Source organism: Pelodiscus sinensis, chromosome 32, assembly GCF_052426305.1.
Source record: "Pelodiscus sinensis isolate ZL-2025 chromosome 32, ASM5242630v1, whole genome shotgun sequence".
Taxonomy (NCBI): Eukaryota; Metazoa; Chordata; order Testudines; family Trionychidae; genus Pelodiscus; species Pelodiscus sinensis.
In genome coordinates, this window is record NC_143083.1 from 15747838 (window position 1) to 15773647 (window position 25810).

At 46.7% G+C, this 25810-nt stretch overlaps 1 protein-coding gene across 1 annotated transcript; it reads right to left on the reverse strand.

Annotated features, from left to right (window-relative positions):
* Positions 1 to 2122: 2122 nt before the first annotated feature.
* On the reverse strand, positions 2123 to 24084 carry LOC102462124 (solute carrier family 71 member 1). Its single transcript, XM_075902585.2, has 12 exons — positions 23744 to 24084; positions 19799 to 19894; positions 18405 to 18467; positions 16027 to 16154; positions 15364 to 15478; positions 14532 to 14750; positions 13658 to 13771; positions 13007 to 13078; positions 12610 to 12722; positions 12173 to 12270; positions 11270 to 11433; positions 2123 to 11175 (listed from the first exon to the last, which is right to left on the reverse strand). The coding sequence occupies exons 1-12, from the start codon at positions 23825 to 23827 to the stop codon at positions 10966 to 10968; spliced, it is 1476 nt and encodes a 491-aa protein (XP_075758700.1). The 5' UTR covers positions 23828 to 24084; the 3' UTR covers positions 2123 to 10965.
* Between the last annotated feature and the right edge of the window lie 1726 nt (positions 24085 to 25810).

Sequence of the window (25810 nt, forward strand, 5' to 3'; positions counted from 1 at the left end):
CCACAGCCAATTTATTCCAGTGCTTAACCAAGTTAGGAACCTAAGTCTCCCTTGCTACAATTTAAGCCCATTGCTTTTTGTCCTATCATCAGAAGTCAAGGAGAATAATTTTTCTCCCTCACCCCGTAACACCCATTTAGGTACTTGAAAGCTGTTATGTCCCCTCTCTTCTCTTTTCCAAACAAACCCAATTCTTTCAGTCTTCCCTCACAGATCACGTTTTCAAGCAATCATTCTTGTTGATCTTCTCCGGACCCTCTCCAATTTCTTCACATTTTTCTTGAAATGCGGTGTCCAGACCTGGACACAATACTGCAGTTGAGACCCAATCAGCGCAGAGTAGAGCGGAAGAATGACTCCTCCTGTCTTGCTCACAACACTCCTGTTAATGCAGCCCAGAATCGTTTGGGGTTTTTGGGGATGGGGGGGGGGGGGGGGAAAGGGGAGTGTCACACAGCTGACATTTAATTTGTGGTCTAAATGACCCCTAGATCCCTTTCTGCAGTACTCCTTCCCAGTCACGTCCCATTTTGTGTCTGAGACACTGACTGTTCCTTCTTAAGTGGAGGACTTTGCATTTGTCCTTATTAAACGTTATCCTATTTACCTCCGACCATTTCTCCAGTGTGTCAAGATCATCTTGAATGACGACTCTGTCCTCTAAAGTAGTTGCAACTCCTCCCAGGTTGGTATCTTCTGCAAACTTCATAAGCGTACTCTCTCTGCCATCATCTACGTTGCTGATGAAGCTATTGAACAGAATCAGACCCAAAACTGATCCCCGTGGGACCCCACTTGTTCTGTCCTTCCAGCATGACTGTGAACCATTGATCACTATTCCGGGACCTTGGGTGCTCCGAGAGCTGCAGTCCAGTCACTGCAGTAGCTCCAGGAAGCAACAGGGAGTGGCTCTCTATGGAGGCCTCCCCAGAAGGAATATTTCCCCATCACAAAGCTCGACAGCAGAAGGAGACTCTTGGCCCAGAGGGTTCTTATAGAGACTGGAAAGGGCTGTAGTGACTTCCCAGCAGAGAACTCTCAATGCAGGGGGCTTTTGGCAGATAAGATTATTCTTTTCTATTGGCTGGTTGCATAATAATAGACCTTTGACAGTTTACTTTTCTCCTGATGGCAAAGGAAGGCCTCTGTAAACAGCCTGGAATTGGATTGTGTGCAGAATGATTAATGGCTTTTAATGTTCCCTTCCATCCTGTGTTAGCAAATCCATTTCCCGGCTCGCTGTTGCTACTTCTGGGAGATGCAAGGACAGATTCCTATTTATCCTCAGAGCTCTTTGGAATGCCTAGTGCCGTCACCCACCGTGCTGGGGATGAGAAATCACTAATAGGAAACACAGGTCTGTAATCTCAAGGCCAACACCCACTACACTCTTCCCTTGCCCAGCCCTGCTAAGTAGCCTTTCCTGCCATAACACTTGAGATCTTGTCATACCTCAGCTACAGTAAATGCCTCTTTGCTAGCCCGACATCCGCTCCACCTGCCTCAGTCCATTCAAAATGGCTGCTACAATCACTGTCCATGAACATGTCCGTGAGCGCATCACCACTCCCCTTTGAATACCTCCACCAGGTCCCCGTCACATCTAGCCACTTGCCCTCATCTTCATAGCCCTTCACACCTCTGCTCCTCTCTTCATTAGGTCGCCCCCCAATGCTGCTTAGGAGAGGACACCAGCGTTGCTCACGCACTTGGCAGCTGTCCTCACAAGTACATCCGTGCCACGGTCCATGCTGCACTCTGGGTGCGAAACTCCTACCGAGCAGCACAATGTGGCCCTGGACCTCACCCAGGCCTCGTGGTGCTACTGCATTACAGAGACGATGCACCTGGCTTGAATAGTTGTAGGTCTTGGTTAGAGAGCGCAGTTTAATAGCTTCTGCACCCAGGACATTTTCTGTTCTCTGACCTGTGGCTTCAGGTTTCACACAGAGGTTGAATTCAGAAAGCAGAAGTGACGGAATCTGTAATAGGGCAGCTCAGTGTCCCAGCTGGCCTGGGCTCTGCATGTGGAACCTCAAAGCTTGAGAGAAACCCAACAGACTAACCCCAGTTAGCTGAAATGTCAGCTCGATCGCAAGTCAAAACCACGCAGAGAAAATCAGAGGGTATTTGTCACTTTTAATACTCACTGCAGGGAAGATTAATGACAAGCAGAAGCTCAAACAGCCGTGGAATCTTCTCTCTAATCTGGGATTTACATTGTAGTTGAAAATAAGGGTAATTGGACTTTCACATACCACACTTCCTGGAGTCAGTCTAGACTCCCTTAAAGGGCAGAGCCTGGCTGTTAGAGCGGGAATTAACAGAAGAAACTAGGGAATTTCCAGCTCCAGGGTTCCTGGCTGGAATCACTCTAGAACAGGGAGCAAGCAGGGGTAAAAGGTTGCAGTGACATGCCCAAGGTCACAGAGTCAGTGGCACAACTATTAATAGGCCCTCTCTCAACACTTATGTCTGTGCAGTAGCCCCACCACTCTCTCCTCTTCCACGCTAGCCCATGCTGTGCGGGCCCAGTGCTACTCTGACGCAATGTGGTCGGACAGTTGCTTCTATGGTGCTTGTCCATATGGGAAGGTAAGTGTAAGACTTCATCTGCTGTGCATGAACCTCGTTTGTCATTTTCACTTCCAGGTCAGGGGCCCTGTGTTTCCATCGGCATGATACCTCTCCCAAAGTACCCCAGAGAGGTTATGTGCTTAAGGGATGCTATGGTTCGGATTCAGCTGCTCTTGAGTTAAGCAAGCCCAGCCTCTAATTCAGGGCAGGGTGGGGATCAATCACCCCCATACTACATAGGATAGAGGGGTGTGGGTCAGGGAACAGAAGAGGGCTCCCAAATCATGTTGCCTCGAATCTTCTCCATTCATGGGGGGATTTTTTTCCCATCCGTGGGTGGAATACATTGGATGTGCACTGAGGGCTGTACAAATGTCCATCGCTGGTAGAAGACCTAGTTCTGCTAATCAGCTGGGTGGCATTTGAATCTTTGCTGAGTAATCGCACACTGCTCCCAAAGCAAGAAGAGAGGAGAAAGAGGGAGCCTATCAGGGAGGGCGACTAGGTCAGGAGGAAGTGGCAGATGCTGCTGCCAGACTCCAAGGAGCAAGACACTCTTGGGATTACAACCAAGGGACTGCTGATTTTTTAAAGCTAGTTTCAAAGCTTGTTTTCTTGGAAACTGATGACCCTCATCTTTCCAATTGCCCAGAGCAGCAGGGCTCTTGCTGGAAACCAAACTCAAGACAACCCGAACAGGAAGAGGTGAAGAGGCAAATCCACAGTGAAGAGACTATTAGATTGCAATCTGCGATGCTCAGACACCACTGGCACCCAGCTGGAGTGCTGGCAGCCCCAAGGAACTGGAACACTGGTAGGAGAACTGTTAGGCCTTGTCATTGACCTAAGCTACACAACTTCAGCTCCGTGAATAACATAGTTGTAGATCTGCTTACTGGGTATCTTCACAGTGGTAAGTCGACAGCGGATGCTCTGCCATTGACTCCGCTGACTCTTCTCGTTTTGGTGGAGAACTGGAGTATACAGGAGAGCACTTGGTGGTTGATTCATCATATCTGTACTAGATGTGCTAAATCAACCCCCACTGGATCGACTGCTGCCCATCAATCCAGTCCGTAGTGAAGACATGCTCTTATTACCTCTACTGCAGTCAGTCTCTTGTGAAGGTTTGCATAGCAAAGATCTTAGCACAATAGAAAAGGGTGTTCACAATTCCCACATAGACCCTTAATGAGGACCAGCCAGATTGGGTACAAGATAAAAAGCTGATGGGTTGTAATGCTACTTCCCACAATAGGGCTGAGGTTGCCCGGGACTCAGGCCCACATGCCAGTGTGTCACTGGGGGGGGGGGGGGGGGGGTCTCACGTCCTTTTCTTTGGATTCAGGTCACTCTGGGTTTGTTGCCCCCAACCATTTTGCTTTTTTGTGTTTTCCAGCAGATTAAGACCTCAAAAGACAGTGGAAATGGCCACAAATCAGAAGCCACCTACTGGCCCGGGGTGTCCCAACACATCATCCAAAGCAAACCAGTGTCCAGGTGCGCTGGGAAACTTCTTACCCAGCTCTAAGTTGGGAGGTGAATGGCTAGTTCCAGATATCTTGGGATTTCACACAGCTTACTAGTAGCAGCAAAGCAACCTTCAGTGTTGGTTTTGCAACAGATTTGTATTCTCAGCTGAGACAGCTTGAATGGAGTCCCCTGCTTGTTGGCCATGATGGAACACAACTGTTCCTGCCGTAAGAGAGCAGGGTAGCACAAACCCACCTACACCTCATTCTTTTTGGTATGTTACTGAATCTGCTCTCACAAAGCAGCTCTGTACTGCTTTGAACAGTGGTTATTTAAGGGTTTGATTTCTCCTTTAAATGTGTGTTACTGAGGAATAGCACAGAAAGGAGAAGGCTTACTAGGAGAGAGAAAATGGGGTCAACAACATAAATCCTCTCTCGAAGGAAAGGCAAGGGGCAATGTTGCTGTAAGGGAATTCAAAATATTAATAACCTTGCTTGAGAACAATGAGGCTGTAGACATGAAACCACTTACCACTTTAAGTTTTGATCTGAAGGTGGAAAGGAATTTCCTCCCCAGGAAACAAAGTTTCTCCTCCCCAACAATCATGTAGGATTATATCAGGTCTTATCTTACTCCCTTTTAATATTACCATTCCCTACCTTAAGCCCAACCAGGCAGCCCCTCTAGTATCTATCCCTGTAGCTCTAATGTCAGCCAAATAAGCTGAAAGCCAATATAATCGCCTGTATCGTTCAGCATATTGCTTCTGCCAAGCCATCAGCCCTTAGGTCTCGTCTTCACTTAGAGTTAGAATTCAACCTTGAGGGGTTACATCAACTTATCAACTGGTGTTTTGCCAGGAGCCCAAAGTCGTGATCAACTCTGTTAAGAGTCCTTAAGGAAAGGAGCAATTTTCTAGTAAAGATAAAGCCATTTCTGTCCAGGAATGAGCAATGGTCTACAAGAGATTCACACAAGGTTGCCATCTGGCAACTTGATTTTAGGTCAAAGAGACAAGACATTTTCACTAGAAAGGGTTTAAAAAAAAAAGTGGATGGCCGTAAGCATTTTTGTTAAGGTTAGAATTTTCATCGGAAAATAAGGAAGTTTGTTATCTAACTGCCATGAAATTGAAGGGATTTAGGTAGCCACATACCTCAGTCTTTTTAAAATCTCAGTCTAAACTCACTCAACTGGGATTTTGAGAATTTTTCCCCAGTCCAATCATATGTGTGTGGAGCATCTGGTTCTTTCTCTGAGGATACTGCAAAGTAATTTCAGGAGATTAGCACAAAAGTGCAAGCAGCTGCACATCCTGTAAAATATGACCTGCCTTTCCTGCCCATTATGGGACCCCACTCATCATTCAGTTTCAAATCAAGAGCATGTTACTATTGCTCAGGATTATATTGTTTGCTTTAGCACCAGCATCAAATACTCTGAAAAAGATTATTTGAAGGGACATGATCTAAATTAAGCCTGGTGAAAAAAGAACATGATATGGGAGTTTGGAAAGCTGGTGACTTCACATGCCTTGACCACCTGGTCACAGAAACAGGCTCCTGGTAGGTGGATCTAGTGTAGGCAAAAGCAGGAATGATGGATGCTTACATAAATATACTTAACTGCCAATGAGGCCTGTAAAGTACAGGAGAATCTTAGTGAATGCAAATTTGAGGCAATTCACAAGTCATACTAATCAGGATAGGACACTTGATAATTGCAGCATTTCTGCACTGCCCACAGCTACCATTGCTATATCAAACCTTATGTGGTTTCTTGTACTTGTAGGCTGCGTCTAGACTGGCATGATTTTGTAGAAAAGTTTCTGTTAAAAGTATTTCCGCAAAAGCGCGTCTAGATTGGCACAGATGCTTTTGCGCAAAAGCATCCGTGGCCAGTCTAGACGCGATTTTGCACAAGAAAGCCCCGATTGCCATTTTAGCCATCAGGGCTTTTTTGCGCAAAACAGTTCTTCCCTGTCTACACTGGCCCTCGTATTCTTGCGTAAGAGGGCTTTTTCCCCCGAGCGGGAGCGTGAAAGTATTTGAGCAAGAAGCACTGATTTTGTACATTACAAAGTCAGTGCTCTTGCGCAAATTCAAGTGGCCAATGTAGACAGCTGGCAAGTTTTTGCGCAACATCTTGCCAGTCTAGACGCACCCGTAGTGCGGATCTCAGTTATTAAGTAGCAGTACTTCTACACTGAGTACGGCAGCACTTTTCATTCGAGGACTGTAAAACACTTTTCCGTTTTTCTTAGCCTCACGATAGTTGTGGCAAGGCAGGAAAGGGGTAGAAGAAAGGCAGGGCACATTCACTCAAGAGGACAGCAGCTCAGGGCTGATTTACATGCAAACGGTAGGGATACAGATTGTCTGGACACTTTGAGGATCAAAGTTAGTTACTGACCTTAGCTGACCACCCACTTAACTAATAGAACTACACAGACTTGCCCTGAAATAACTAAGTCTGTTTTAGGAAGCTTGGATAGTTCAATTTATGCAAGTGTGTGTGTAGATCAGCCCTCAGTAAGAGCAAGGAGGAAAGAGGCTAGGAGAGCTGATGTGCAGTTCTCCGTTCTAATTCCTAAAGCACACCTCAAAGGATCAAGAAGTTTAGAAGTGAAGCACAGCCACTTCAAAAGCATCACAGGGACAGATTTTTAAAGCCATCTTGTTTCACATGGGTTAGGAGAAGAGTGAGAGTGCAAAGAGGATTTTACTGCAACAGGAAAGTAGCAGTTTAATAAATAACCCATGAGTGGGAGAGATTAGCCAGCTCTAAACACAATTGAAATAAACAAAATACATTTCTTCATTAGCTAAGAACACAAACCAAAGTCACACACAATAGCAAACTCCATTCATTTAAAAAGTGGAGGTGCTGCCATTCTTTATTAAAACTTGCTGTTCCACATGCCTGATCATCAAGAACATTTGCAGCCATCCAGTGCAGAGAAAGACAGAATGAAATAGTAGTGTTTTTGTTTCTAAATTGTAAAACTAAAGCAGAGTGGGAAGGTACTGGTTCTAATGCATTTTAACCCAACAAAATCAGTTTTTAAATTCAAACCCCTGCATCAATGCAGGAGCTGCAGAAGGCCACCTTTCCCTTAACCAGCAGGGGCACTGAAGTGAAAGGTTTTCAGCCACAATTGAGTTTCACCACTGTTACTCATGTGTTTTATGACAATAAGCTGACAAACTTGGGAAACAGTGATGCTGGACAGCCAGTGTCTGGGATCACGCTGCAGGGGTGTTTTTTTTTTTTTAAAAAGGTACTTTTAAAAATATGCAGCTTTTCATATAAAGTAACAAAATTGAGAAAACTAGTTGAAAAATGAATGTTCTCTACAGATTTTTCCAGTTTCTATGGGGAGTGCGACAGAATTATCGGCCCTTCAGAATAACAACATTCTTCATTTGGGTCCTGTAATTCTAGCTCCTTTACAGGCTGGCCAAATCCTTCTCAGTCAAAAGGCAGAATAGGGGATCATCTCCCTACATGTCCAGGGGAAGGAGTCTGTGGGTGAAGTTAAACCATCCCCAGTTTCCTGACAAGGTAGGTGTAATTTTAAAGGATTTTCAAACAAATTTCTATCTGCTGCACTTTTAATAATTAATGGAGTCTCCCATGAAATTCAAATATCCCTGCCACTAGGCTGCATTCAAGCTTCCAGAGTGTATAATTCAGCAGCATTGCCACTTTGGACTTGTGTAGACAAGACTGGATTTAACTATGCCACAGTGATTTCTCCCCATACAGAAAGGGAAATTATAACAGCACAGCACTTTTATAGCAGTACAGCTGTGCCCCACAATGACAATAGTTATACTGGTACCATTTTCAATTTTAGACCAAGCCTTCGAAACTAGTTGCTTCAGGGATTTGCTTGTAAACAGACAGATTTAGGCCAAGAAATATAGTTTGAAGTAACATATCATTTGGGTCCAAGATTTAGTATTATATGTTGTTACATACTCAGTTATAAAAATGTATTGAATTTGTCAGTACAGACTCTGGAGGAATGTAAGTGCTTTGCTGCAGTGCTGAAAACTCAAATCATCACAACATTGTGCTACTAAGGACCAAGAAGTGGAACTAGCCAGAGCAGTTTCCCTATTTAAATCGAGTGAAGGATCAATAAAAAGTCACAGGCAGCAATTATAGTTAAAAGGAAATTAGATTCAGAACATGTCAGTTTTAATAAGCTATTAAATAAAGGGAAATATTTTTTTAAAAATATATAATTTATAATATATATTAAGTTTACAGTTTATTTTGTGGTGTTTCATCAATTATATTTTCCCTCAGTGCCTCAGTATGACCAGTGTTACTTTCATTTTTATGTGGGGGGAGAAAAGCACCTCAGCCAATTTTAAAACAAAATGTATGAATGGGCAGTAGTTTTACCTTGTCCTCAATTTTTTTTTTAAAAAGAAATCTGTAGCTTCACTATACTTCAGAGTGAGGATTTTTTAGATGGGGGGGGGAAGCGAAGGAATTTAAATGGGGTGATTTCCTGTAAGACCTGGTTTTGCTGTGCATGGACAGTACCAGATCTTCCTGATTGTGATTAGGAGACTCTTGAGGCACCGCCAAGATAAGCCTTGAGAAAACTGGAGCCATCATGTTCAGGGAAGCTTTCTGCTAGTTTATTCCCTAACCCTGCAATCGGATTCATGTGGGCAAACTCTTGCTTCCGTATATTGTTCCTCTAAGTTCACTAGTCTTTGCACAACATAAGAGGATGGATCCAGCTGCAGGATTGGAGCCTTGGGTGATACAATTCACAATTAACATTGCCATTTCTTACAGTGGCTAAATCAGGAGAATGAATACTAGGTCACTAGCTCTAACCCTGTCTAGGGGAACAGTGACTCTGAGCTGTTACTGACCAACAGCTATTCAATCGCATGAATTTTGTTTTGTAGAGCTCAGTCCACATCAAACTGTTGACACCATTGACATTAACTGGTCCCACATTGGTAGCCTCACAAGAGGCCATAAAGCGAATAAGCTCTGGAACCTGAACTCCCCACCTCCCTAGCAGCAGTCCCTCCAGGACAGGGTGAGGTACACTAGCGGGGCTAAGTAGAGACGTTCCCCGTACTGTATCTGTGTGGGGTCAGAGGACTTCAGTTGCCAGGGCTGCCCATCTGGCATGTCTCACCAGCTTTAAAATTCATTTAGAAGTAAATGGCACGTCTGAGCCTTGCTGCAAGTTTGATTTGTGACACCAACATCCTAGCAGTTATGCCCTTAGCAGGTTAGCTGTGATTTCCAGTTCCCAATGAATGGGGAGCTAAGTTACCTACTACAAATCTGTGCCAGCTGTAAACTATCCCAAACCACAGCCACTGGACAGAAGACTTCCCTTCATAGAACAATGATTTACCACATCACATCTGCTCTAGTTCAAGCCTCGACTATTTCCAGTGGAGGAATCCACAGCCCCTTTCATTAGCTCTATTGCTTTTGTGTCCACTGGCTTACTGGTTTCTCCTCCTATTTGATTTACATTTTCCCTGTAAGTGCTTAAGCCTATTTCTTCTGACTGATCTCCCAGACTGATGCGAACAATTGTTTCTGCTCCTCTGAATGCCCCCTTATCTATCTGTATATCACTAAGCAACCCTCAAACAAACATGCACGTTTCTCTTGATTATTCCCACACTACTCAGTATCTGAGCCTTTGCTTGGCTTCACTGCTCGTCTCTAAATTAACTCAACCCTAGAGTGGAGGACACCAAGATGTCATTTTTCAGTAAGATGGCTGTCCCCGGTAGACGGTCCAGAAATGCCAAGTGGAATTCAAATCTATAGTCCACTATAATGTAAGTGTTTGTGCTGCAGCCTTTCAGACTGATGGATTGAGCAGAATGGCTGAGCTGTGACTTCTAGACAGCCATTATCAGATAGCAGCAGTCTAGGGGAACTAATATGGTTTTATAAAAGGGCATAACAGGGATGACGCCATTTCTCTGAACTCTGAGAAGTACGTTTTCTAATCTTCCAGTTCCATGAAAGGTTTCTTTGGAAACCTCTCAATCCACTTCCAGAAGAGGGAACTGCAGACAAAACGCTACAAGTAACTGTAGTTGTTCCAAAACAGGAAATTCAAGCTTACTGAGTTCATAACTCACAACTGCCTTTTCACCACCTCGACACTCCTGTGTGAGTTAAGGGCAGAGTGACAGCTGAACCTTTACTTTTGCCACCTCTTTTAGAACAGTGCTAAAACACAATTGCCTGATTTATTATATGGGCTGGAATAGGCAAATTCATCAGACCCTCAAGTAGTAAGAATATATTCAGATGCAGACTGACTAGTCTATTCTACACACTCATTATTCTGTATTCGTGTACCAGACCATCTTGTATTTTCAAGATGAGCTGAATATACAGGCTTGGGCTGCGATTTCTATACCTGCCCAGTCCTCAGCCTGAAGTAGTTTAGCCTATCAAGTACAGGCAGGCCAGAGGCTAGCACTGATTATATTGGGGGAAAAAGACATGTAACTGATGCCTCGGTTCTCTCGCTGTCAGCTCATTCAGTGTATATGAAAAAAGAGGGATAGAATTCTGGCTCCTCACTTTCATTGGCAGATGAATATATGGCAGGTGACACTGAAGTTCACCATTCACATACAAAAGCAGGTTTTCCTTAAGAACTATTCCTTCACATGGTGCAGTCTCTCTTCTTCCTTCAGCACCAAATGGTACAATCTCATTATTTTTTTGCACCATCTGGATGTATTTGGCTTTGAAGGACAATTTTTCCCTCCCTCATTAGCTGTTAGTGGCACAGTCCATTATGTCCCCCGATTCTCACCCCAACTCCAGTCGATACAGTCCATCCTTGGCTTGGAGCTGAAATGCAAGAGATTCACGTTCTCCCCTCCATACTCATACACTACTGTCCTCCAGTAGGGGCTCCTTGCCATCTGATCCTCCAGCCTGTGGGCTGTGGGTGTGGGTCTGGGCTCCATTGCTGTGTTTCTTATGGCTGCCCGATCTCAATGCAAGATTGTGTTCCGGAATGAACAAGGCCACTAGGAGCGACAGCAGGACCGAGCATGCTCCAAAGAGGAAAGGGGGCCCCGGGATAATGCTACTCTGTAAAGCAAAGTACAGGAATGATTAATGCTGTAAGTTGCACTGAAGTGAGAATACAGACAAACAAATATAGTGATGAAGCTGGATAGGATACCTCATCAGTAGGGTTGACCATGACCTTCGTGGCCTTACCCAGGGTTTCTACTTCAGCCATTTCATTCAATTCCACATGGAACAGATAGAAGACAAAGCCATAGAGAGCTGGCCCTAGCCCATTACAGAGCCCCCGAATTCCAGTGATCATCCCCTGAACCACACCTGAGAGAAAAAGTGAAGACAGGGAAGATGTAAGCCTCTGGCTGTCTCAAGAGCATGTCTTTTATAGGCAAAACATCTGTATGCCCAAGAACAGGGTTATGTCCATATCCAGAAGATCTAGTGAACACACACAAATCAATGAATCTTGAAAACAGATCTCAGCTCCTGTGCAGCTGTATCTCCCCACAAACTAAAGAGTCAAGCTGCCATTTCCCAGAGCATGAGTACAGGTAAGTGATGACTTCTTATAGCTGAGCACAGGAGGATGAATTAGAGGCAATATGATCTCATGATTCAGGGCATAAACTCAAAGCAGGTAGATGGTTAAAGAACTTCCTACCTCAAACACACAGATGTTCAGTGTTGCACTTAAGCACTATGGAATGTTATAAAACCCTCTCAAACGTCAGGTATCGATAAAGGCAAATACCAGTCTTGATAGGCTGATGGTGTGAACTAGTTCCTGGAAACCAGTACAGCATACAGGTGCCCATTAAAAGTTCTCATGTTGTCCACATCAGACAATTAACGTCAAGTGATTGACATACATACAACTTCGAAGCCATACCAGAATTCTGCACAGAGAGCACTCAGATGTTCACTGAATTCCACAGGGGTATTCCCTACAGCACCACTAGCATTCCTTCCCCACCATGCAGAAGAGCTAGAAAACTTGCCAGGATAACTGCTGGATAAATTTTAATCCAAACATTAGACAAACGCAACAAGAGTGACATACCCTGCTGGTCGGGATCTGCATTCCTAGATACCATGGCACTGATGGCTGGAAAAGTGATGCTAGACATGGCAGCTACAGCTCCTGCTGCCCACATCATCCTGCAAGAGAGAAAGAAAGCCGCCCTTTAAACCAGTGCTCTTCAATCTTTTTTCGTTTGTGGACCTCTAAAAAAATGTTGCATGGAGATGAAGACGCTTTGGAAGTCTTAACTAGTCTGCAGACCCCCAGGGGTCCGTGAATCACATTAAAAACAGCTGCATTAAGCAGAAAGGAGGAGAGCTTTCCACAGAGATGGAGTATCACAAGCTAAGGCTGGAATCACAGACAAATATCTCCCTCTGGTGGCAAAATGAAAACTGCCTTGGACACAAGCAGCTACCTAAGGAGGGGAGGGGTGAGAAACATGCCAACTGTTTATTTGATATTGCCAATCTTACCAAGGCTGAGACCCAAAGCCATACCAGGCGAGCTGTAGAATCTGGAAGCCTAAGCCCAAGAGGATGGTATTTTTGTTTCCTATTGAACGCATGAGAATCCCCAACACGACTGTCTGGAAAGAGGAAAGGAGGGGATGTTACCAAACTACAATTGGGAGAAAGGAGGCAACATGACTGCACAAGAAAGTGATGTAGAAGAATGAGGCAACTCTCCTTACAGCCAGGTTCATCACACCCGTGAGCCGTCCTGCAGCATGTAACATGCATAGGTAAGGCTTTGCAATGGGATTCTGGCAGTTGCCAATACAATCCTCAAGGACACAAATATTGGTGTATCTTCATGACCAGTGGGCGTGCGAGTAGTACCCAGAGAACGGGGCAGAAAATGGGTTCTCACCTGAGCCAATATGGAGAGGATTCCAACCACACCAATAAAGGCTGCCACAGTCTCTGAGGAAAATCCAATGACCTGCAAAGATACCAGAAGGGGACACTATTTCAGACACAGGGTTTTGTACTGCACGTGAGAAAAGCCACACTATGAGAATAATCTCTAGTCTTACTAATATGTAGTACCAGTAGCTCACACATTAAACTTCTGTACCCTCCACCTCCTCACGGGAAAATGAACATTAAAGCCTCCACAGAGACAAGATGGAGAATGTTCCTTGAGCTAACGAGGTAACTAAGTGAATGGCCACCCTGTCCCAGGTGGGTAAGCATAGAGGGCAGGTGCTAGTGATTAGCCTGGGGACTGCATTCACAAGATACATTAGGGTTGCACAGTTAACCAGCATTCATGGAAATACTGCATTGTCCACAAGAGACAATGGGTTACTGATACAGTTTCACCCTTACTGGGAACTAGCTTCTGGTCAGCACCAGCAACCCAGGACTGCTCGTGTGCAGCCAAGCTGCAAACTCCCACAGCCTAGGATCTCTGGGCAGAAGCTGCCTCCCCCAGGAAGGAAATAGAAGAAATGCTTGAGTACAATGTGCATTACAACCCTTTGATTTCAAAATGTGTATCCTAACCCCACTGACTGACCTGTCGGAGGTACAGAAAGAAACTGGAGTACTGGCCGGCTTCAGGCAGGTAGGAGAGAAAGACAGTAATGCAGATGAGAAGCACAGTGGAATCCTGACCCACTTTGCGGAGAGACTGGAAGAGAAAACACAAACTGGACATTTAATGAGTTAACTAATTAAATGGGATTTTACATCCCTAGACCCAAGCAGCACTTCCCCAGGCTAACAGAAGCAGTGACAAGGTAGGTGTTTTTCCTGACTACACAGAGTATATCTGGAAAGCAATAGGATTTACATTCAAACCATCAGTCACTTCAACCAAAATATTATCTTTATTCAGGGACACAAAGAGCAGTTTTTAGGGCTTATCTCTACTTACCAGGAGAGCTACTCTGCAGAAATCAATTTCCAGAGTTCTAATTAGCAGGTTTAGTAAAGACTCACTAAATCAACTGCTAATCCGACTCTTGTCAGTGCTAGTACTTCACTGGGTTACAAGGAGTAAGGGAAGTTGACAAGAGTTTCCCCCAAAGACCTCCTGCAGTAGGGATGCCGCAGAAATTCGACCTAAGGTAGGTTGACTCCAGCCACACTATTCACTTACCTGGAGTTACGTATCTTAGATTGACTTCCCTCCCCAAATTTAGACCTGGCCTGAGACATTATTTAGCCATGTCCACTGAGAACTGATTTTCCAGCACAGGCGAACTGCTGGACACAGGCAGACATCATCCTTGCACCCGATACAATTATGTTTTAATTCACATCCTTTGTCTCTTGCATGGTGATTCCCTTTATTTTCACCCTCCTATTAGAAGAGCCAACATGGAACTTGGGGAAATCGCTCTAGAAATTAAACTAGAGTGAAAAAACAGCAAGTAGCAAATACTTACTGCAAATGGATCTGCTTGTTCCCAAGAGATGGGAGCTCCCCAAGACACAGGGCGCATCTCTTCTGGCAGAGATTCTGGTACAGCTAGCAGAATGAAGCCAATATCCAGTAGAGCAACCCCTGAAGCCAGCACCACCACCAGTGTGTCACCATAGGTTTGGGACAGGTATGCACCAATTGCTGGACTTGTGACCAGGCTGGCTGCAAAAGTGGCTGACACCTGCAGTGTAAATACAAGTGTTATTAGCATCTTCTTGCCAGTACCTACTCTTTTCTACTCCAAGGCCATCAGCTCCACTAACTCTAGAAGAGCCAAACCACATCAACACAGAAATGTGCTACTATTTCCTGATAGTTCAGGCTAGGCCATGACAATGGGTGATAGAGGCATCTCAGCCAATGCTTAAGGAGTTTTCAGTAATCCTATTATAATACTATGCAAGAATAGTTCAGCAGAAGCCTCAGGTGCACAACCGTTGTTCTATTTGTGTTTGCATGGAGCCAACATGCCACCAGTAACTGGGTCAGGAAATGTACACGAGTTCACAAAAAGCATGGACTAGAGCCACGAGCTGGAGAAAGGGCTATAAAGGACAATACAGCTGGATTTCAGATTTCACAGCACCAGGCTCTGGGGTTGGTTTCTAAACATGTTGCTCCACCTGGAGTTAGGAATGGGATCAGCCATGGACTCAATGCATTGTGAGCAGAGCAAAAGTACAATACACATGGGCCCCTCTTATGAAAGCTCCCCCACCCACCTCTCCAACTCTCTGGATTCTGGAGAGCTGGAGTAATTCTTTAGGGAATAAACTGCTGCAGCATGTCCTTACCAAGCCATAAGCTGTACTGCGTTCATGTTCCTGTGTAATATCAGCAACATAGGCAAAAATCACAGAGAAGGTGACAGCAAAGACTCCAGACATGGAAATGACTGCAAAATACCACCTGAAAGATAGTCCCAGGGTCAGAATTAGAGGGAACCACACGACCAACACAGGAGCTTAATGCTGCTGAACTACAGTCTTCTCCACACCCCTGCTTCAATTTATTTTATTTTACTTCATCCTGACGTGCTCAGAAACACATCTGGGCTCTTTTCTGCTCACACTTCATGGCTTGCAAATCCAGTCCAGACCCATTTTCGGTTGGTCTCGCACAGAAAGGGAATATCAATGTGACTCAGTACTGACACAGTGTTTAGTAATGGGAGAAGGCATTTTTTACGGGCGTTAGAATCCAATGGCGGGACAACGTGGGAAGGAAGCTCGGGGGGAGGGGTCAAGGAAAGGGTGCCTCTTTAGGCTCCTTTTCTTCATCATACAAGCACTTTCAGTCTTCTCCACAGTCACTGACCTTCTAGATCCTCCTAACTCCACCCTCTTAAATGACTACACCTCCAAATTCCCTCTCTTCACATGCTTGCTCATCTTCTGGGTCGATCCCTCCCATATCACTGCATCGTCACATCATCTCCATTACAGGCACAGACTAACCATGGGCTGATCTTCATGAGAGGTATTGGTGCACAAGTGAAGAACACAGTGAGGAGAAGAAAGGACTTCCTGCCCCAGACATCAGAGAGAGCACCAATCAGTGGGGCACTTAAAAAGGACAGCAGACCCTAGAAGAAGAAAGATGGGTTCATATCAGGTACAAATTACACTGCCATCTTCTCTGGTTGTCAATAGGAAAGTAAGAACTGCAATGTAACCAGTACAAATGACAAGAGTAGGTCATACACGGTGCTGGTTTTCTAAGAAAAGCCAAGGTTATCAAAACATGGCATTCATTAGATGGCTGAGTTAAAACGGCTAGATGCTCAGAAATTATTTCTCTTTTCTCTAAGTGCTCAGGTCTTCCTATGCCTGTCTGCACAGCAGGGAGTTGCCCATGCCACAATGCAAAGATGCTGGCAAAGCTCCAAAATGTCAACATTTGCTGCAGTCCAAGGAAAGTTCTGGCTTTACATTGAGACCTGCTGGATGTGAAGAGAGTAGGGATGTAGTCAAATAGTGACTCGACTAGTCGCTTCCCCCCCTTTGCTGCCTCTATCAGAAGAGAGATCAAGTCCATTCAGACCCTGTGATTCCCCATATCTAGAAGTCTCTCAGGCCCATGACAAAACAGGAGAATGAGCTCCTTAAGGTGTACGTGTAATTGTCAGTGCTGCCCTATTCCTGAGGGGGGAAAAAAAAAATCAACGACAGTCATGCTCCTTTTATTGGCATGCTCCTGCTAAAATTGATGCCCAGCTCAAAGATCAGTTCTGCCATGTTAACAAGCAAATTATAATATGATTGTGTCTCAGTGCTTGCCAGCTTCTGTAAATCCCCCATAGGTGTTGGGCAATTCTAACATTTCACCAGATGCTACATGACTCTAATCACTAATTTCCACTGAGAGGGTATGTCTACACTACCCTCCTAGTTCGAACTAGGAGGGTAATGTATGCATACCGCACTTGCTAATGAAGCCTGGGATTTGAATTTCCCGGGCTTCATTAGCATAAGCGGGGAGCCGCCATTTTTAAATCCCCGCTGCTTCGAACCCCGTGCAGCGCGGCTACACGGGGCTCGAACTAGGTAGTTCGGACTAGGGTGCCTATTCCGAACTACCGGTACACCTCGTTTCACGAGGAGTAACGGTAGTTCGGAATAGGAACCTAGTCCGAACTACCTAGTTCGAGCCCCGTGTAGCCGCGCTGCACGGGGTTCGAAGCAGCGGGGATTTAAAAATGGCGGCTCCCCGCTTATGCTAATGAAGCCCGGGAAATTCAAATCCCGGGCTTCATTAGCAAGTGCGGTATGCATACATTACCCCGCTAGTTCGAACTAGCGGGGTAGTGTAGACATACCCTGAGAGAGCTGAGTTTCTATGCTTACATTGTTTTTAATTCCATTACTCGAGTTAACTACCAGTTTTTTGTTTTCTTATGGGCTAGAACAGGGGTAGGCAAATTTTGATGGGGGAACCACCTCAAGTAGTCACAGGCTGCATTTTTCTGTGGAGGGCGTGCAGGGTCTCGTTGATGCAGTAGGGAGCTTGGGGTAGGGGACTGGGATGCGGGGAGGGGGGTCAGAGGGAGTTTGGGTGAAGGAGGGGGTTGTGACCTGGAGGAAGGTAGGAGGGAAGGTAGAGGGGGTTTTGGTGGGGTCCTGGGGCAGGAAGTTAGGATGCAGGGAGAGGATGGATGCCAGAGGCAGGCTCTGGCCAGGAGGACCTTACCAACGCTGCTCCTGGCATGCAGCCCTGCAGGACCCTAAGGCAGGTTCAATGCCTGACAGCAGCCCTAAATCACTCAAAAGGGCTCTCTACAAGGGGGGGAGAGACTTTGCACATGCTCCCATCCCCCAGCAAAATCTCTCAGCTCCTATTGGCTGAAAACAGGCACCCAGAACAGAGAGTCATAAGGAGCAGCTTGCGCCACTCAAAGTGGCATGGGCTGCTTTGTGCCCGTGGGTCCCAGTGGAGTGGTCTGCATATTGGCCTGCAGGCCGTATCTTGCCCACCCCTATCTAGAATCTGGTCACGAGGGTATTTGTGCTGTTTTGGAATGTTATTAGCTGCAAGCACAGTAAGGGGTTTAGGTTTCTTGAGCTATCCAGCAAACTATTAGTTCTATTCAGGAAGAAAATACCTAAATGGGTGAGCATACAGAATCAACTGGGCATGAAAACAGGACTGCCCATCTGCTGTGCTTGCCAATAATGTGTCCACTTGCTCACTGTAGATTAGACTAACCACACTAAACCGCACTCTGATTAGGATGACTTTCCATTGCTCAGATTGGAACAAAGCCCAATGGTAAATGGCCTGGCCACCGTGGTTCTACAGCATTGGTTCTTTAACATGGAAGGAAAGAATTCCTTACCTTAACCCCATGGATCAGGCCATTCATCAGGAATGTATGCTGAGGAAAAGTCCGGTGTAACACCTGTGGAGACCAAGTCAACTATTTTACAGATCTGTCACGATGGTCTGCTGTTCAAGGCCAAGAGATGAAATAAGCCTGCAGCCTAAGTTTGCCCACAGCACTGACACTCCTATTCCCGGGCCACAGTCACCACAGATGCATGCTTTGCTAACAAAGTATATGGAGCCCTACTGTTATTTATGCCATCAGCAGCCACTTCTCCTTGGTACACACTATGAGTGACTGTGTTGGATTTGGGGAGGCAGTGAGCTTGTGGCCACGTTTCTCTAACACTATGAGACCATTTTCAGACAAACATTTCTCCACCACTGCTCCATCTGCCTAATCCCCATTTCTCCTCAACAAGTACTCACCATCTTCCTGTTTTTGTATCCCTCATCTACTTGACTTACTTTTCATACTATTAAACGTACTTCTTTTGAGAACAAGAACTTCTTTGTAACAGATTACTTAGATCCCAGAAATGAGCACGGTACATTAAATTCTAATGTGACTAGTCATACCAGCTGCTGAAAATAAGTTCTGAAAACTGAGAAACCCTCTTGAAGCTGCCAACTTGGAGGTTTCCAGTCACTTAAGTCAAATTCAGGACAAATAACTGAATTGGGAATTCTAGTTTTTGATAAATCTACCCCTTAGTTCTTGGTTTTGTTGTAACATTTCCTTTGTCACCTATATCGGTCATCACAGGAACAAGATAGGTGAGGTAATATATTTTATTTTCACCAACTGAAGTTGGTGAAAGAGAAAAACTTTCAAGCTTACATACAGCTCTTCTAGGCCAGATATGAAGAACAGCTGAGCATAAGCTCTGTCTTCTACCAGAGGTTTGTCCAGCAAGTCATTTTATCTTGTCTCTCACCTTGTCTCAGATCCTAGGACCAACATGGCTACATCACAGTCTGTCACTCCAAACTGAGATCTTGGCAAGGTTCCAGATCAGAAAGATTGTCAAATTGTTGGAAGGGCTCAAAGCAGGGAGTGGTGCTGATAATTCAGAGACAATGCTATCTCTACATCAATATTAAACCAATGTCTCAGCACAGGTGCAAAAGTTGGTCATTGGATCCTCCATTCCATTTCAAATAATATATTCTTCGGTATCTGTCCTAAATTGTTAAGCAATGTTCTTACATGCTTTTAAATAATTGCCATGTTCCAATCAAGATGTGGCTGCAGCAATTCCCATATATAAAGTACTTTCCAAGAAGGAGTTCTACAACTAGAATACTGTAGTTTATAGATTCTGCTTCAGACCCAAACTGCACACAGATCTTCACAGAAATCCTCAATCTCAGCAATGTTAGCCTCAGCACAAGTCAGTAACTCACCGTTAACATTGGGGTCGTGAGTAACCCCCAGGCAAAAAATTCCAGGAAAATAACCACCACTGCATGGTACACACTGGGCTCTCCAATCCCCTGTCGCTGAAAGAAAAAAAATGTGTTAATACCCTGAAAGATGGTTTTGAGCACAAACTGATAACACTATAGCAGGAGATTTTCAAAGGCATAAAGGACAGGTAGATTCCCAAATTATGATTTTCAATGGGAGTGGGGCAGCTAAATGCCCTTTGTGCCTCTGAAAGTCTTCCCTTTAGTTCTTGAGGGACAACCAATTTCCCTGCAAATGCTAACACTGGAATTAGTTACAGAATAAACATCTCCTTGAGTACTAAATCTCAGCTACTGACCCAGGTTTTCCTTTGTTGTGTAGGGTGTATCTGCAAGGTCATAGGCTTGTGGAGAACAGGAGTCACAAGGGATAATAGAAAGCACACAGAGCTGCACTCAGCTATGTCTGGGAACTGCACAGGCCAATCACTCCAAGGCACAGTGTTCCTTTCACAAGAGGGGATTTCTTTTCAGTGCACCTTGCACACACCACAAAGCTCTGCTATCACCAAGACCAGCCCTGATGCACTATAAAATACATCTGTGATTAAACCAAGCTGTTTAAAGTGTTCAAAAGCACCTAAGAAGTTTAGATGCAATTTCTATTCAACTTCATGGGAGATGCAAGTCAGAATCTCCTGTCAGCTGTGGAAAATGTCAGTCCTTGTATGTTTTTTCTAGAGTAGGGATGTTAAATATCAGTTAATTGAATAATTGAGTAACCTCATGAATTCTTCTCGGATAGTCCCTGGGGATGGGTCCGGCAGTCACTGTGCTCTGGCTTCATTCCCAAGGAGCCCCTTGCCACTCCGCACTGCTGCCTCTGTTTCAGAGGCAGCAACATGGAGTGCCAGGCAGGGCTGGTCCATGAGAGGAGCCAGGTTAAAAACAGCTCTCCCCTCATGGACTGGCTCCCTCATGCTTTGCTGCTGCCTCTGATATAGGAGTGGCAGCAGCCCCTGTTAGGGGGGGGTGCGATGGTCTGAGTTCCTGGACCCAGTGTGAGTTGGAACTGAGCCAAGCTGTTTGCCCGTCTACCTCCTAGCAACACTTTAAATGCAGAGCTGCAGCGGGAATAGGTCCTGGGCCCATTGCAAGCCAGGACTGAGACAGGCTGTTGAGAGGGAGGGGGAAGATACATGTAGTCTATAGCATTAACCTATAAGCTTTTGCTTATTGGTTAATCTACTACACTAGTGCATCCCTATTCTACAGTAGACTAACATGCTTCCTAAGTTCCCATTTAGTTTATTTGTGGAATAGTGTGAAAAGTATGCTGGAATTTATAGCATACTGTTACCCAAACATGAGGTAGAATTATTTTAAGAGAGCTACAGCTTAATATAGCTGTAAACACAGCAAGAGAAGACAAGTATATTGAAACCCTGGTTGTTCTGTCAGTTTCAGAACTTTCTTTAACTAGGTTGTAAATCTCATTCAAAGACAAATATCCTTCAAAACTGGGAATACCTAAGGACAATATGGTCATTAAGTGAAGTTATTTTTATTCTGCACAAACTGGACAAACCTTTCTTCTGTTGCTACAAAATGTGAAGGTAGCATTATGCCAACAACGTTGGAGAAAAGTGCTAGTTGCATGGCTATTTAACTCCCCTATCCCATCACGCTGTCTTGGTAGGAAGAGAGAGATACTTTTGTCACAGAAAGTGTTCTCTCTCTCTCTCCCCCCCCTCCCCCTCCCCCTCTCCCTCTCTCCCCTTTCCCCCTCACATCCTTTCCTTATACCTGTCCAACCAAAACGCTGCATGTGGATCTTTTTGACCCTCAGATCTAAACAAAAACCATGTATTCTCCCAATTCATGCAGAGGTTATGCACTCCAGGCAACAGGTAAGCCGTTTCAGGCAGTATGCAACTCTCTGTAACAAGAATTTGTATAGGGCCCAGTGTATAATGCTTGCACAGTCCATGCTGTAACTACCATGTTGGAAAAATGGCAATTAACCACAATTAACTATTGTCCCAATATGATTGTTGCAAGCCCCTTTTTTCTGTCTAGCACTAAATTACAAAATTATTTTAAAACCATATTACTGTAACGAGTTCTGGCCAAATAAATCACCGTTGTGAGTGGGGGCATTGAACTTGGGACATTCAGCACCAAAAGCATAAACCCCAACATCCAAGTTCAAACCATATAGATTTGAAAGAACACAAGTAAAGTTCAGGTTTGAGTTGTTTCCAACTTAAATATTTTCTGTTTTGGCTAGCCCAAACCAGTTTAGCAACTCTGATGACATAGGAAAATGGTTAATCTGCTTCAAATATATTGCGAGATCACTGTACTCAAACAGACTGTCCCCCAGGACAGTGCTATAACTGCCATTTGAAACATTTTGATGGGTGCCTCAGAAACAAGGATTCACTTTATGGAAATGACTGCTTGGTTCCCATGAGAACCAGCATGGGAGAGAAGACCACAACTTAATATCTTGGCCTCTATGAGGGCCAGCATGATGGGAAAGAGATCCCTATTTCAAAAACACTTCTTAATGGAAGGTCCAAAATCCAGAAGACCATCTACAAATGCCAACCAAAGTGTCAACCTACACAGCAATCAGCTGGATTGGGTGCATGTCATTCCACTGGAACCACCACATTGGTGACATCCAAGGTTCAGATCTTCATAGAATGGCTCCAAATTAGATCATAGCTGTGCCTTCCCACATTTAAGATGGCCCCAGAGTGAAAAGTGCAAGAAGCACTCTTGGCTCCCACCTGCATCTCCACACCAGACTGATGCTGTCCAGAGCACAGCTGCAATCTGGGATTCACACCCTGCACAGCAGAAACTAGGCCAGGGCTGCTTATTACTTGCCCATCACTTAGGGCACAAATGGGGAACTTATGGTCTTCAGCTTGCCTGGATCTGGCCAGCTCAGAGTGGGGTCAGGAGGTGGCTCTGAGCCTTGTAGCCTAGATCAAGGTAAACTGCAGGCTGTGTCGGGCCTGCAGGCTATGCCTACCAAGGAGGAAAAGGGCAGAGCTCTGGGAACTTCAGTGAAGAGATGCTCTGTCCCTGTGCTCATTTACAGGCTCCATCCCCGTTGCTCCCACTGACCTGGAATTGTGGCCAGTGAGGGGGAGGGAGCAGTGCCCACAAGTGCAAGGCCACATGGAGCCACCTGCGCCTCTCTCAGGAGCTGTGACAGACCCACACTCCCACCCTGCTTTTGTACCCTACCTCCTGGCCAGATCCCACAACCTAGCAGTCCCCTCCTGCACACTGAACCTCAGTTTTGGCTCCAACCTAGAGCTTACAGGACTCCACAAAAATCTACTAATCCCAGTTCCCCAGAAGTGTTCCTCCAGTTCTGGGGGTGAGCCCTGAGCCTCACTGCCCTCCAAGTAGGGGCTGGGGCGCGAGGTGAGCAAAGCCAGTACCTCTCTTTTCCCCTCCCCCTCACGTAGGGGCCAGGCCAGCGGATTCCCCCCCCCCCCTGCTTCTCACAGGTACGTGCCCCCCCCCCCCCCCCGACTGATTTTTCTGTGGGTCAATGGCCCCCAACCCAAAATAGTTTCCCTGGCACAGACACAGGGATCAACGACACCTGGGGCGCGGGGGCGATTGCACCAGCCAGCAAGAGGAATGCCGCGCAAATGGGCCTGGCAAATCAGCTAGCGCAAATGCCTCCCCCCCAGCCCCCCCCGTGCCCGGCGCCCCTCTCCCACCCGCCCCCCCCCCCCCCCCCCGTGCCCGGCGCCCCTCTCCCACCCGCCCCCCCAGCCCCCCCCCCCGGCGCCGCCCCCCAGCCCCCCCCGTGCCCGGCGCCCCTCTCCCCCCCCCCCAGCCGGTGCCCTGTCCGCTCCCCCCACTCCTCCGCTCGCCCCCCCCGCCGGTGTCCCCCCCGGGCGCACTCACGCTGGCCCCGTCGCGGATGATGATTTTCTTGGCCAGCAGGACGCTGCGGTTGAGCCGCTTCTTCTTCTTCTTCTCGCCGGTCATGGTGCGGCCGGGCCCCTGCTGCTGCCGCCCGGGTTCCGCCGCTGCCCCATCCTCCCCCCGGGGGCCGGGCCGGGCCGGACGGAGCCCGGGGGGGAAGGACTCAGGGCCTCCGGGACCTGCTCCCGCCGGCGGCGGCCCGCTCCGTCCGCTCAGCTCAGCTCCCACGGGCCCGGCCCGACGCCGCCTGTCAGCGCCTCCGCCTCACAGCCGCGCCCGCTGCGCGCGCAGCCGCCTCACCCCATCGCGAGCGACTGAGCCCGCCCCCGGCTGCTTCTGATTCCGGCCCGTTCGCCGTTGGCCACGCCCACCACGACTCAGACGCGCTATTTGATTGTCCTGGCCGTCGATCATTTCGGACTGCCTATCGCAGAGCTCCGCGCCAGCTTTCGCTCTGCCCCATTCGGCGAGCGGGATGGGAGGGCTCCCAGCACAGCCTCGTTTTCTCCACCCCCTCTCAGGATTGGCTCAGCCTCACCGGCGCGTCAGGCAGCCTTGGGCCTCTGATTGGACTAGACTATAGATAGGCGGGGGGGAAAGTGGAATTATCGGATAACCGTCAATAACGGTCGCTCAGATTAGACAGTTTTCTCGGGCTGTTCCACTAACCTACTGGGGAGGTTGTAGGGACGGGAAGGATTGTACCACTGACCCGAAGCGGGGTTAGCTGTACTGTGTCACTGATGTGTTAGGCATGGGAAGACTGTACCACTTATGGGTGGGGGTGTTATAGGCTGTACCACTGAGACCAGTTGTGCCAGTGACCTGGATGAGGGATTTGAGGCGGGAGAGGGAACTGGAGCAGTGCATGCTGGGAACGGCAGCTACTATGGCAGCCCCAAAGGCTGGAGAGATGCATGCTGGGAGCCCTGTAGGCCGTACATGATCACCCTGGTGGCGTACAGCAGTGCATGCTGGGAGCTATCCGTGGAATTGATGGAGCAGTGCATGCTGGGAGCTATCCGTGGAATTGATGGAGCGGTGCATGCTGGGAGCTGTACATACAGCTGCTGATGGAGCAGTGCATGCTGGGAACTGTACATACAGCTGCTGATGGAGCGGTGCATGCTGGGAGCTATCCGTGGAATTGATGGAGCGGTGCATGCTGGGAACTGTACATACAGCTGCTGATGGAGCAGTGCATGCTGGGAGCTGTACATACAGCTGATGGAGCAGTGCATGCTGGGAGCTGTACATAACAGCTGCTGATGGAGCGGTGCATGCTGGGAGCTATACATACAGCTGCTGATGGAGCAGTGCATGCTGGGAGCTGTACATACAGCTGCTGATGGAGCGGTGCATGCTGGGAGGTGTATGTAAAGCTGCTGATGGAGCAGTGCATGCTGGGAGCTGTACATACAGCTGCTGATGGAGCGGTGCATGCTGGGAGCTGTACATAACAGCTGCTGATGGAGCGGTGCATGCTGGGAGCTGTACATATAGCTGCTGATGGAGCGGTGCATGCTGGGAGCTGTACATAACAGCTGCTGATGGAGCAGTGCAGGGCAGGGCTGCTCAACTTGGAAGCTTCAGGCGCCACAATGATACTCACAGCACATGCCGAGAGCGCAACTTAAGTGTGGTTGCATATACATGCAAATATATGCAAATAGCTTCTTTCACACTGCATGAATACAAAGATTAAAGCACGACAACACACAGGTGCCATTTAAGTCAGTTCTGCTGATATTAATCAAATGCAATATTTACCCGATTCCCACCCCATGACCATACTTTTAATTAGCAATGACAGTCTAGGAATTTAACTACTAAAATGCATGTCAAGAGAAGCCCATGATATTGACTACTTTTTTTGTTTTGGCTCCCACCCGTGGGCCACGTGTTGAGACCCACATAAACCCAAACTGCACCATGGGCTGCGGGTTGAGAAGCCCTGGAGCAGTGCACGCTGGGAGCTGCCCATGGAGTTGATGATGGAACAGTGCATGCTGGGAGCCCTAATTTTAATGTGCCACAAAAGGGGAT

Bases quoted from the DNA above. Each gene is read 5' to 3' on its own strand.
- LOC102462124 (XM_075902585.2), bottom strand. From the start codon at position 23,827: ATGACCGGCGAGAAGAAGAAGAAGAAGCGGCTCAACCGCAGCGTCCTG. The intron at 13,079-13,657 runs GTCAGTCAGTGG...GTATCTTTGCAG, and splicing joins TCTTTCTGTACCTCCGACAG to GTCATTGGATTTTCCTCAGA. The intron at 12,271-12,609 runs GTAAGATTGGCA...TCTCTCTTGCAG, and splicing joins GGCTTTGGGTCTCAGCCTTG to GATGATGTGGGCAGCAGGAG.